The sequence below is a fragment of the Bombina bombina genome, chromosome 4 (assembly GCF_027579735.1).
Source record: "Bombina bombina isolate aBomBom1 chromosome 4, aBomBom1.pri, whole genome shotgun sequence".
Taxonomy (NCBI): domain Eukaryota; kingdom Metazoa; phylum Chordata; class Amphibia; order Anura; family Bombinatoridae; genus Bombina; species Bombina bombina.
In genome coordinates this window covers 904,942,396-904,957,096 of record NC_069502.1, presented here as the reverse complement: position 1 = coordinate 904,957,096, position 14,701 = coordinate 904,942,396, and the positions used below count along the sequence as shown (strand labels likewise).

The window sequence follows — 14,701 nt, the reverse complement described above, 5'->3', positions numbered from 1 at the left end:
GTCTGTTGAATCCAACTAGTGAACCTTTTGTGATTGGATGCCATATGCTGCCCAGATCATGATGTCATTAGTGGGCTGAGCTTGGCAGTCATCTCAAAGTGGTCAGAAAAAATATTCATTTTAAAATAGCTTTTTTTACCAATCCTGCTGAATAATATAGAAAAGGTGCAGGAGGCCATGTGTAGCTTAATCTAAGGTAAGACTTTAAGATGACTATGGTGTAGACTGGCCCTTTAAGTGTTTTTAATGTATTTATTATTACTCCAAAAAGAACATTCCTGACAAAATCGAAATAACCATTAAATGCGTTTCTCTTTTGGATAGAAGCATTTTTGCAGTATGATTGCATTTGCTTAATGAACTAGCATTTTAAACAGTGTCTGCTCAGAGAGCTTGTAAATCAAATAATCACTAACACAATACAGGAATTCACAGCTCTCCTGTATTGGTGCATGAAGCATATTTGGATATGCTTCACATGCAAAGTAAATGTTCACACTAAAGACAGCTTTTACTAGAAGCATTGCTGCAAATGCAAGTACATTCATAACCAAAATACCCCTGCATTTCTATCAGATAATGCACCACTTCCACCAGAAAATTGTTGCAATTACAAATGTTTAGGCATTCTCATGTTTGTTTCTTTTATTTGTATTGGTATGACACAAACAAAAGTGGAGGAAAAAGGCCAAAATCTGACACATTCTATGCAAAACTCTACAAATGGACTGGACAAATTTATTGGCACCCTCAATTTAATATTTGGTAGCACACCTCTTGGAAACAATAACTGAAATCAATCGCTTCCTGTAACCATCAATGAGTTTCTTACATTTCTCTACTGGAATTGTCTCTTCTTTCGCCAACTGCTTCAGGTCTCTCAGATTAGAAGGGTTCCTTTTCCCCAACTGCTGTTTTGAGATCTCTCCACAGGTGCTCTATTGCTGGCAACTTCAGTACTCTCCAGCGCTTTGTCTTAAACCATTTCTGGCTGCTTTTTGACGTGTGCTTTGGGTCATTGTCCTGCTGTAACACCCATTACCTCTGACGGAAACCCAACTTTCTGACACTGGGCCCTATATTGCACCAAAAAATTATTTGGTGGAGGGGGTCATGGGTAGACCCATTGTAAGTGGTATAGGGTCACTACTGGAAAGAGTTTCACAGTGGCTGGATAGCATCTTACAACCCTTGGTAGGGAGCCTAAGCAGCTTCCTACAGGATATGACACATGTACTAAACCTGATGGAAAAATTGAATTGGGAGGAAACCGATATGTGTCTCACTATAGATGTTAGGGCCCTTTATACCTTCATACCGCATGACAAGGGCCTATTGGCCATTGAATTTTTCCTACGAAGGAACACCGGCTATTCTGATGAACTTGTGGGATATGTGTTGAGGATTGTAAGATATCTCTTGATGCATAAGTATTTCACTTTTGAGGGGCTTTCTATCTCCAGAGATGCGGGACAGCTATGGGCGCAAAATTTGCGCCCTCTTTCACCAACCTCTATATGGGTTGGTGGGAGTTGTCCCGCATCTATGGAGATGGAAACCCTTTCAGGAAGAATATATAATTTTACAGACGGTATATAGATGATCTGCTCCTGGTGTGCAGAGGTACTGAAGAGAGTGCAAAGTCATTCGTTGAATGGTTGAACAATAACGACATTGGGTTGGAGTTCACTTTTGAACATAATAGGTCAAAGATTAATTTTCTTGATCTAACCCTGAGGGGGACACCCAATTTAGGGATTGAAACCGAAGTTTATAGAAAAACAATTACAGGTAATACGCTTCTCCACGACAGGAGCAGTCACCTTAAACAGGTTTTTAAGTCAGTCGCTAAGGGACAATTTACCAGACTTAAAAGAAATTGCAGTAATACAAAACAATATGAGGCACATGCTGATCATTTGTCTGACCGTCTCATGACAAGAGGGTACAAATCCCATGATATCACAAAAGCTAGAAATGAAGAGCATCAGCCAATAGAAAGCATTTGCTGAACAAAATGGAATCAATGTCCGGCAGAAGTGATGGAATTTTATTTGTAACTGATTACAGTACACAGTATCACAAAATCTGCCAGATAGTGAGAAAACATTTTAGATTATTGGCAGTGGATGATTCTTTGGTAGAGACAGTTGAAAAGGGATGTAAGTGCTCCTTTAGGAGGGGAGTCTTGATGGGTAACTTATTGGCACCCATCCAACTTAAAATTCCACAGAGGGAAGAACAAAGCTCGTGGCTCAGATTCAAGGACGTGTATAAATGCAGCAATTTTACATGCAAAGCCTGTGAGCATTTGTTGGTGGGTGAAAGTTTCAAAAGTTGTGTTACCAATAAAAGTTGCAATCATAAGAAGTGCATGAACTGCAGAAGTAAAATTTACTGTGTACTTAGCAGGCTGCCCGGCCTGTAACCTACAGTACGTAGGAATGACGACAAGGGAGACACGGGTACGAATCAGGGAACACCTCTCTGATATCAAAACAGGGTCCCTAACTACCCCACTAGTGCAGCACTAGCTTCAAATGGGCCATAATAGAAATTGTAGATGCTGGACAGAGGGGGAGATAGAGAGAGGGCACTTGCCAAGAGAGAGGTATACTGGATATTTCAGTTAAAAACCAGACATCCATCTTATTAACCATTGGTATTAGATGTACTTAATAATATTAACCAATAAATATATTCAGTATGATAATTTTAATATAAAGCTCACTTATCCCCTCATTTAACTCTTAGTTACAGAGTATAGGATCTCTTATTTATATGCAGATAAGCCTAGCAATTGTATTGGTGTAGTAATTGTATTAGCTAGTCAATGAATGTATATAACAAATTAAGGGAGTGAGGCCACAGTATAGATACATAGTATAGACAATCTTTGTTTAAGTGCACTGAAAAGAATGTAGTGAGGGGTTGAGTGTATGAAGAATTCTTATAATAACACCTGCCACATATCAATTAAATTTTGGTTTAGACAATTTCTTATTAGTCAATGGTTAAATATATGGTCATTTATGGTATAGCCATAAACACACATTTAACATTTAATATGTATACACACAGGGAACATAGATAGTAAAGTATTTTGTATTAATGCAATATTTAAAGGTTAAGCATTTGCAGCAAAGGAAGAGTTAAACAATGCAATGCCCTTCAGCCAATCACACAATTTTACACCCTTTAAAAAGCCCATTAGTAACAAGGGTAATCAGAGAGCTATGAGTACGGCCCGTATGCCGAAACGCGTAAGCTTTTCTTTCTACTAAGGGCATGTTTGTTGTTTTTTGCCACATGTTTATGTTCCGTTTTTATGGATGAAAATAAAGAGATTATGTTTTACTGCAGCTCCTAAGTTCCTTTTTGATAACATTTTGAGTCATTTCTGGAGCAAGCAGTAATACCCCTCAAGCCGTTTGCAAGCTGTCATTACAAGAACACTTACTTGGTGGATGAAGGAGGCTTTTTGGAGGTGGCCACGGAGATTGAAGTTTGGAGATCCCTTACCCTCCGCAAGTCGGCACAGAGTGATGATGTCATGTACCTGAGCCGGAGTGTGTGCGAGTAATTGGCGTCCTGACCAAGCAGCTTGTGAGAGCGTTGAGGCTCCAAGCGGAGTACGCGGACTGACAGTTGCCCAGGAGAGAGGTCTCCCTAACGGCAGCTTTGCACCAGGCTAGTTCTGCATTGGAACCGTGAAGAAGGTAGGAAACGGGAGGGGGGGGAGTACACATTCCCAAGTACAGTATTCTACGTAGAGACACTTACAATTTCTTGTTGTAGAAGGGTTTTCCCCCCACGCTTTGGGGAAATTGTCTTTTCAGATTTCATAATGCCATGCACACAGTCAAGACATCCAGTGCCTTAAAAGCCTCATTTCTTTTATTGAAAACAGTAGGATGATGGGTTTTACCAAAAAGCTGTTATTTTGTTTCATCTGTCCACAGCACATTCTCCCAAAGGGATTTTGGCTTCCTCAGGTAAGTTTTGGAAAACTCCAATCTGGTTTTTTATGTTTCTGTCAGCAGTGGGGTCTTCCTGGATCTCCTACCATAGTGTCCCTTCTCATTCAGATGGCAACGTAATAGTGCAAGCTGACACATTTGTTCCCTGTGCCTGAAGGTCAGCTTGAATTTGTCTCGAAGTTGATCAAGGTTTTTTATCCACCATTCGAACAATCCTTTGTTGCAATCTGATCATTTTTTCTCTTTCATCCACGTCCAGGGATATTAGCTACAGTGCCATGGGCTGTAAACGTCTTGACAATGTTGCGCACAGTGGACACAGGAACATTAAGATCTCTGCAGATGGACTTTTAACCTTGAGATTGTCAATGCTTTTCAACATTTTTTGTTCTCAAATCCTCAGACAATTCTTTGCTGCTCTCTCTCTTCTCCATGCTCAGTGTGACACACAGAACACACCCAGGGATAGGCAAGTTGTCAATACACGGACACTGGTGTCCGTGACTGGCCCTTGCAGTGTCCACCGTCCATTTTGTGGTGGGAAGGGAGAAGTAGGACAGATGAATGCTGGTACTGACTCCTCCTTAATGTACGCAGCGCCCAGTTTTGTGGGGCTGGGTACACCGGCGTGATACAGCTCAGTAGCGGGAAAGTAAGTGAGAGAGAGGGAAGAAGCAAGCTGCCTGCTGTTCTGTTCGTACTGGGACTTCCAGTGAATGTCTTAGCAGCCAGGGGGTCTGCATGCTGAGACCACCCAGGGGAGAGTGAAGGGTTAAAACAGGCTTTCTGCTGGAAATAGATCTAGGAGAGCAGGTAACAATTCTGTTCTGCTTGTATTTAGGTGGAATTCAGTCATGCTTCATCACATATACAAATTTTATTTCTGCATGCTGATGGGCAGTACATGAAACGTGCTGCCCATGATGTATGGATGATTGGTGTGCTGCAGGGGGGGTGATATCCAGTGAGGGAGGGATTATAAAAAAAAAAAAACCTGCCCTGACTAGTTAATTGGTGTCTGTAATAAAGACTAGTACAGGGCAGCACTTTTCGTGTACTGCCCTTCGCCGCCACTTCTGCTGGATGCTATTCCACCATGCATCCACTACCCTCTCAGTAAAGAGAGTGTTTTTTGAAGTTTTTTAAATTGAAACGTACCTTGGTGTCCTTCACTAAGGTCTGTACCTTGGAAAATGTCCGCCACAGCCTTGGTCTGTGCCTATCCCTGCACATAAAAGGGGCGCAATCCGATATCGATCGCAGTTTGCGGCGCAAGCGAGGGAACCGGCGTCGCCCGCAGTTTCAGCTCGCAACTCGAGCCATCCCATATAGGTCGCCGTCAGATGCTAACGTGCCGTAAGTCTCACAAACCAGCGATGTCCAGAAATCTGCGTAAGTACAAATTTCTGGCGTCGCCAGTGACTTGCGGCACGTTAGAAACTGCCGGCGCCTATAAAACCTGACTAAAGTTTAAAACACCCGCACTGTCTAACACGCCTCCCTAACATAGCCCGCACTGTCTAACACGCCTCCCTAACATAGCCCGCACTGTCTAACACGCCTCCCTAACATAGCCCGCACTGTCTAACACGCCTCCCTAACATAGCCCGCACTGTCTAACCCTCTATCCGCTATCCCCCCTCACTAGCCTAACAATAAAAAAGCTATTAACCCCTAAACTGCCGCTCCCGTACCCCGCCGCCAGCTATATTATATCTATAACCCCCTAAAGTGAGCCCCTAACACCGCCGCCATCTATATTAAAATTATTAACCCCTAATGTAAGCCCCTTACACCGCCGCCATCTCTATTAAAATGATTAACCCCTAATTTAATCTACCTACCCCGCCGCCAGCTATATTATCTATATTAACCCTAAGTATATTATAGTTAATATAGGTATTACATTATATATATTAACTATATTAACCCTAATTATATTAGGGTTAATATAGTTAATATAGTTACTATAGTATTTATATTAACTATATTAACTCTATCTAACCCTAACTAAATTTATATTAAATTAATCTAATTCATTTATAAACTAAAATATTCCTATTTAAATCTAAATACTTACCTATAAAATAAACCCTAAGATAGCTACAATATAATTAATAATTACATTGTAGCTATGTTAGGGTTAATATTTATTTTACAGGTAAATTGTTAATTATTTTAACTAGGTATAATAGATATTAAATAGTTATTAACTATTTAATATCTACCTAGTTAAAATAATTACCCAATTACCTGTAAAATAAATCCTAACCTAAGTTACAAATACACCTACACTATCAATAAATTTAATAAACTACAAACATCTATCTAAAAATACAATTAAATTAACTAAACTAAATTACAAAAACAAACAAACACTAAATTACAAAAAATAAAAAAAAGATTACAAGATATTTAAGCTAATTACACCTATTCTAAGCCCCCTAATAAAATTATAAACCCCCAAAATAAAAAAAATTCCCTGCCCTATTCTAAATTCAACAAATTTCAAAGCTCTTTACCTTACCAGCCCTTAAAAGGGCCTTTTGTGGGGCATGCCCCAAAGAATTCAGCTCTTTTGCATACAACAAATACAATACCCCCCCCCCATTACAACCCACCACCCACATACCCCTATTCTAAACCCACCCAAACCCCCCTTAAAAAAGCCTAACACTACCCCCCTGAAGATCTCCCTACCTTGTCTTCACCACACCGGGCCGAACTCCTGATCCGATCCGGGCGATGTCATCCTCCAAGCAGCAAAGAAGAATTCTTCCTCCGGCGACGTCTTCCTCCAAGCGGCAGCAAAGTCTTCATTCTTCCGGCGGCATCTTCAATCTTCTTTCTTCGCTCCGCCGCCGCGGAGCATCCATCCCGGCCGACTGCTGAACTTGGAATGAGGTACCTTTAAATGACGTCATCCAAGATGGCGTCCGCCGAATTCCGATTGGCTGATAGGATTCTATCAGCCAATCGGAATTAAGTTAAAAAAATCTGATTGGCTGATTGAATCAGCCAATCAGATTCAAGTTCAATCCGATTGGCTGATCCAATCAGCCAATCAGATTGAGCTTGCATTCTATTGGCTGTTCCGATCAGCCAATAGAATGCGAGCTCAATCTGATTGGCTGATTGGATCAGCCAATCGGATTGAACTTGAATCTGATTGGCTGATTCAATCAGCCAATCAGATTTTTTTAACTTAATTCCGATTGGCTGATAGAATCCTATCAGCCAATCGGAATTCGGCGGACGCCATCTTGGATGACGTCATTTAAAGGTACCTCATTCCAAGTTCAGCAGTCGGCCGGGATGGATGCTCCGCGGCGGCGGAGCGAAGAAAGAAGATTGAAGATGCCGCCGGAAGAATGAAGACTTTGCTGCCGCTTGGAGGAAGACGTCGCCGGAGGAAGAATTCTTCTTTGCCGCTTGGAGGATGACATCGCCCGGATCGGATCAGGAGTTCGGCCCGGTGTGGTGAAGACAAGGTAGGGAGATCTTCAGGGGGGTAGTGTTAGGCTTTTTTAAGGGGGGTTTGGGTGGGTTTAGAATAGGGGTATGTGGGTGGTGGGTTGTAATGGGGGGGGGGGGTATTGTATTTGTTGTATGCAAAAGAGCTGAATTCTTTGGGGCATGCCCCACAAAATGCCCTTTTAAGGGCTGGTAAGGTAAAGAGCTTTGAAATTTGTTGAATTTAGAATAGGGCAGGGAATTTTTTTTTATTTTGGCGGTTTATTATTTTATTAGGGGGCTTAGAATAGGTGTAATTAGCTTAAATATCTTGTAATCTTTTTTTTATTTTTTGTAATTTAGTGTTTGTTTGTTTTTGTAATTTAGTTTAGTTAATTTAATTGTATTTTTAGATAGATGTTTGTAGTTTATTAAATTTATTGATAGTGTAGGTGTATTTGTAACTTAGGTTAGGATTTATTTTACAGGTAATTGGGTAATTATTTTAACTAGGTAGATATTAAATAGTTAATAACTATTTAATATCTATTATACCTAGTTAAAATAATTAACAATTTACCTGTAAAATAAATATTAACCCTAACATAGCTACAATGTAATTATTAATTATATTGTAGCTATCTTAGGGTTTATTTTATAGGTAAGCATTTAGATTTAAATAGGAATATTTTAGTTTATAAATGAATTAGATTAATTTAATATAAATTTAGTTAGGGTTAGATAGAGTTAATATAGTTAATATAAATACTATAGTAACTATATTAACTATATTAACCCTAATATAATTAGGGTTAATATAGTTAATATATATAATGTAATACCTATATTAACTATAATATACTTAGGGTTAATATAGATAATATAGCTGGCGGCGGGGTAGGTAGATTAAATTAGGGGTTAATCATTTTAATAGAGATGGCGGCGGTGTAAGGGGCTTACATTAGGGGTTAATAATTTTTATATAGGTGGCGGCGGTGTAAGGGGTCAGATTAGGGGATAGATAAGGTAGATGGCGGCGGTTTTAGAGGCTCACAGTAGGGGGTTAGTTTATGTAGATGGCGGCGGGGTCCGGGAGCGGCGGTTTAGGGGGTAATAACTTTATTAGGGATTTCGGGGGGGGGATCGCGGTTGACAGGGAGATAGACATTGCGCATGCGTTAGGTGTTAGGTTTATTTTAGCAGATCGCGGTTGACAGGGAGATAGACATTGCGCATGCGTTAGGTGTTAGGTTTATTTTCTAGTTAGTTTAGGGAGTTACGGGGCTCCAATAGTCAGCGTAAGGCTTCTTACGGCTGCTTTTTGTGGCGAGGTGAAAATGGAGTAAGTTTTCTCCATTTTCGCCACGTAAGTCCTTACGCTGCATATTGGATACCAAACTGCGCGGGTTTGGTATACCTGCCTATGGCCCAAAAAACTGCGGGCGACGGCAGAAATATACGGGCGTAACTTCTAGGTTACGCCGTATATGTGATACCAAATCCGCGCAAATATTGGCGTCGCCGGCTTTTGCGGGCGACGATTTATATCGGATCGACCCCCAGAAAGGTTGAGTCAATTTTTCACCATTTTAACTGGTTACCGGTATGATTCTTATATTGTCAACACCTGTTAATTGATACAGGTGAGTTTAATTACAAATTACAGGAGCATCACTTGGAATGCAGTTATTTCTTACAATTTTGAGACGGTGACAATTTGGTCCAGTCCATTTTTACAGTTTTGCGTGGAAAGTGTCAGATTTACCTTTTATTTCTCCACTTTTTTGTGTCATAACAATACAAAACAAAAGAAACAGGAGAATGCCTAAATATTTGTAATGGCAACAATTTTCTGGGCAAAGGGATGCATTATATGACAGAAATGCAGGGGTGCCAATATTTTTGGCCATTATGACTGTATATTGCAAAAATGTTTCTATTCAAAAGTGAAATGCATTGAATCACATAACTTTCGGCCTTTAAACAAAATACAGTATATGTGCATATTAAAATGACTGATTTATTCTACTTTTCATAATTAACATCTTGTAATAATCTGATTATGTAAGTTTTGTAATTCTGTATATATATATATATATATATATATATATATATATATATATATATAATATAATTTCTGTGAGAAAATTTACCCATTTCAAAAACATTTTATTGTTTTTTACTGTAAAAAACAAAAAATTGGTTAAAAGGAAACTTTTTGAATATGTCTATGTGATCAAACAGGAAGAAATGTGCAAAATTTGATTTTCCATTTCATAGTGTGCTTTTTTATTTTCGAATACATGGTTTGACTTGGAGAACAGATGTCAAATAGTGTGTCACACTATTTTAAAGCAGTAACTTTACAGCTCTAAAATATCTTCCTTTAGATACAGCACATAGTGCTGCCCCCATTGCTTTTTTTTTAAGATGTAGGAGTGTTTCTACACATTTTCAGAATTTGCTGCGTCATTCCTCTGTGAAAATGAACGGTCGGTTTTAAAGCAACTGTATATTAAAATGCATATTTACTCCAAATCATCTTGTGCAAAAAAACAAAACAAACAGCTGAGGGGATACAGAGACTTTTTTGGTTTTGTAAATGTTCTGGAAAATAAATATATGTAGAAATGCAATGTTTATTTTTTTCATATGGTACCTGCAAAATAAATATTTCAAACTGCCAAGTTTACTGAACAGTAAAAATACACCTCATGCAGAGGCTTTGCAAGAAAAACAAAAATGCTGGTATTGATTGGCAGAGAGAGGATTGGCAGAGAGAGTTAAGTAGTATATATGATTAGCATTGTGTGTGTATAATTTATATATATATATATATATATATATATATATATATATATATATATATATATATATATATATATATATATATATACATATACACACACACATTATTTAGTATTCCAGTACTCATAGAAAGGAAAGCTATTACATAATTTTTGCTGGTCAAAGTATTTTTGCCATCTGAGTATGTATGTGAAAAAATAACACATAGCATTAAAAGGTCGCTAGTCTTAAAGGGATAGTAAAGTCAAAATTAAACTTTCATTTTTCAGATGGAGCATACAATTTTAAAGGGACACTCAAGTCAAAATAAACCTTTATGATTCAGATAGAGCATGCAGTTTTAAGACACTTTCCGATTTAATTCCATTATCAAATTTTGCTCAGTCTTTTTATATTCACACTTTCTAGGGAACAAGCTCCTACTGAGCATGTGCACAAGCTCAAAGTGTATACATATACTAGTCTGTGATTGGCTGATGTCTGTCACATGATACAGGGGGGGCAAAAAATTGGAGTAGGTGTTATTATGTACTTGTTAATTATGCAATTCTACTGCATTTAGTGGTCCTTTAAACAACTTTCCAAGTGACTTCTGTTATTAAATTGAGTAAAATTAGCTAGGCTCCCAAGGGTTCAGGAGTGTGCATGTGTCTTTAGTACTCTATGGCAGCAGCAGTTTGTAGCTTTGTTATACAATGTTACAAACCACTGCTGCCATAGAGTACTAAAGACACGTGCACACTCCTGAGCCTATCTAGTTTTACTCTTCAATAAAAGATACCAAGAGAACAAAGCAAATTTGATAACAGATGTAAATTGGAAAGTTATTTGATTTGCATGCTCTGCCTGAAACACGAAAGTTTAATTTTGACTTTACTGTCCCTTTAAAAAAAATGCATGCTCTTTTTAGAGCATATACTTTTTTGCCTATAATGGCAAATCTAATTTAAAAGAATATTTGAATGCAAAAATAAAATACTCTTATTTAGGGGTGGTGAAAATATGGTACTAGTGCCAAAGTTCGCACAATATTTGAACTAAGTGGGACTATAGCAGAATGTGTACTTAAGGAGAGCATATTCAGTTTCATACTGTTTTAAGAGAATTTATTCTCATATATTATCTATCACCTGTGTATCAGCCTGCCCTTGTGTGAAATGAAAGTCTGCTGAATCATTGAGATTGCCGACAGGTTGGGTTTAGACTGTAGTGGATTCAGCGTTTGGGTGACATCATTTCATTCATAACAAATGTTTTGACATTCTGTCACTGGGCTGCTCCTTACTACTTGATTTAATTTGCTAAGACTGTAATGCTTAGTTAACTATTATTTTATGAAATTGTGCTATATATTAGCAATAAAGTTTTTATTGTTGATTTATATTATGGATTTAAAATACAAATAACTTCAAAGTCCCTTTAAATGAAAAAGGGTACTATGGGCACGAGAGAGAGAGACAGAGAGAGACAGACAGAGAGAGAGACAGAGAGAATATTTGATCATGTTCTTTTTACACGTTTCCCTTAAATACACAGATAAAGTCCCATTCAGGAACGCTAACACATTGCAGCTCCGGATTAGAACACATATAGTGATTGGCTAGGCTGACCATATGTCCCGTTTTGAAAGGGACAGTACCGTTATTTTATGTTTTTTCCCCTGTCCCGTCTTTTCTTTATTAATAGTCATTTTGTCCCGTTTTGAGGGTTATCAGACCGTGCGGGCAGCGCAAGTGTAATTTTTTATTGCACACACACTACTTAAATTTTTTTTAAACTCCCCGCCGGCGGGGAGGGCAGTTTTTTTAAAAACTTTTTTTTTTAACTGCAGCTGGGTTGGCGTTGGGTGGCCGTTCCCACATGATCCACAGCATGCAGTCTTCATGCAGTCTTAGCAGTCTATGCCGCCCGTGCTCTTCAAAATTAGGGGCATGTCATTGATAGGTGCCTATAAAGAGTCAGTGACAGTAGGTCAGTACTGAGCCTAGGAGGGAAACTGGTCACTGGTCAGCGTGAGGGAAGTTAGATTACTAGCTAGCTCAGCTGCAGTAGTGCCAATACTTTACTAGTAACTTACACTCAGGACAGGCTCAGCACAGGGGTCAGCAGGAGTCGGACTAAAAATATCTGAGATTCAGTCAGTCATCATCTGGATCGGATGTGATGATCAATCATCTGCTTTTAGCCGCTGCCTCACCATCATCCGAATTATAGGCTGACCTGACCATCACCAGACACCAGAGAGATAATTCTTGTTGCCATCTTCTTCTTGTTTGTGTAACAGACGTGTGAAGTGAACATACAAACTAGTGTTATGGTCTGGTCTGGAAGTAGATCGATTCAACGGTCTACAGTCTATGTTCTGAACTTCAGCTTCTGCAAGAATTGTGCACGGCCAAGGTAAGACCAGTGTCTGTGCCTGGCAATCAATTAAATTAAATTAATTGTCATTTATTATATCATATGCTTATTATTATTATGCTGCTGCAGTGCTGGTTGTAGTACAGGCGTTATAAAATAACGGTTATTATCAAGTAACTATGTAGTTCCACATTTTTATCAGTTCTTCAACCATTTACATGTGCAACAATGATTTTGGGCAACTCATCTAAAAAAAATCTACAACAACTATCCAGATATTCAAACCAAACGCAAGTTCAGAGGCTTTTATCCTTTAAAATCAGTTAATATGGGGGAATTTGCCTTGACAACATAGGATAATCTCACTTTTTTAAAGCATGTTTGTTGTTTGTATGATAAATTAAATTGCAATACTTTTGTTCACAAGCTTCAGAATCAGCTCTTCTTATTATATAAGCATGTTCTCTTTGATTTTCTTTGTTTAAACAACAAATTTGGCTTGGCTATCCATCTGTTTAAAAGTGACAATGAGTCTGAGACAAGTTCCATAATATATATTAATATTAATGAATATTGTGGGGGGGAGGCATGATGGATGTGATCTAATGGAGGGAACCTTCGTATTTAGAATGGTTATTGGATAAGTAATTTTATTTCCCTTAACAACAGTTATAATAAAAAGCATTTTATAGGGTGTCTTTATAAGTCAGAACATTTGTGCTTTATTTTTATATAGATTTGCCAATTTTCTGTGTGCATCAAATTTTAAGTAAAAATAATTTCATATACATGATACATCAGCCCATGGAGTGTGAGAAGTTTTATTATATGGTGTTGAAAGACCGAAATTTGCTGTGTAAATTTGTTTCATCAGACAAATATTCATGGTACAATCATGATGAAATACAGACCCCCTCTAGCTCTACGTCTACCTAAAATTTTTGTATGAGTTCTTCTGTCACTGAAGGATAAATGTTGGCTCAATAGTTTAAATTCATGTCATAAAACTTAACTTTTGTTACAATCTTACTTTATTTCATATAAATAAAGAATATTAACCCCGTCCCGTTTTTGACCGCTCAATGTCCCGTTTTTGTCTCAAGGAAATATGGTCAGCCTATGATTGGCAGATAAATTAGCCAGTCTAATTAGCTCACCAACAATGTGCTGCTGAAAGAGATGCAATGTGAAAAGGTTCCCAGTCTGGACTTTAGCTATGTATTTAATCCATTGAAGAGGGTTAAATACATAACTAACAAGGGACAAAAAATATAGTGTGCTTTACCAAATTAGAGCATTTTGCTTTTTTTCATTAGAATCTCCCTTTAAAAAGCAGGAATATTTTTTTTTTTTTGCTAGCCTAGAAATCTCCATTTAATGTAATAATCGTTTAAAATGACATTCTAGTGTAAAAATGTGCAGACACGGCCAGTGAGCCAATCAGTAGCGGAAGTCACACAAACCACAAGCAATTAGATCATTTTCTTTTTTGCATTACAAGATACTAGTTTTTGCAGTTTTACAAAACATGCAGGCATTTTGTTACAATGCATTCTGGGATTGTTATTGAATTACTTACCACATTTAGGATACGTTACAATAAGCAAATCATCTTCTCTGGCTTCAACAGTTTCTAAGGCTTCAAAAGTCTCTTTACTGCACAACACACTGGGGTATAGGAGCCCTTTGTAATCTAGGACCAATTCCTCTGCAGTTTTCTTGCTGGCCTCTTCAGCTATTTGCCTCATTTGTTCCTGGAATTGTTCCTTTTTTGTTTTTTCTTGTTCAGAGCTCGACATTTTTCTATCGTGTAAAGGGAATACAAATGAGTTCAGCTCTCACAGGAACTGACTTTAAATTAAATGAAAAGAAAAAAAAAATGTAAAGGGTGTGTTTATAGACCCAGTGTCAAGTTACAGTCATGCACTGCACGCAAAGCCCTGGTTTTCTTTAAATCATCATTTAGGAAACCATTTTTATGAGTTCTAAACTATTTTCTTAGCCACACAACATTGTTTTACTCTAAAAATTGGTATTAGACAACACTATTACAGGGTTTCTCTTGCCAGAGATAAAAGAAGAATGCTTAAAGGGACACT

At 38.1% G+C, this 14,701-nt stretch overlaps 1 protein-coding gene across 1 annotated transcript in view; it reads right to left on the bottom strand.

Annotated features, from left to right (window-relative positions):
- LOC128657474 (sulfotransferase 6B1) overlaps nt 1-14,460 on the bottom strand; it is a 39,903-nt gene extending 25,443 nt beyond the window's left edge. The window contains exon 1 of the mRNA XM_053711829.1: nt 14,182-14,460. Within this exon, the coding sequence (XP_053567804.1) occupies nt 14,182-14,401 (220 nt within the window). The 5' untranslated portion in view covers nt 14,402-14,460. The remainder of the gene's footprint in view (nt 1-14,181) is intronic.
- Nucleotides 14,461-14,701: the final 241 nt, after the last annotated feature.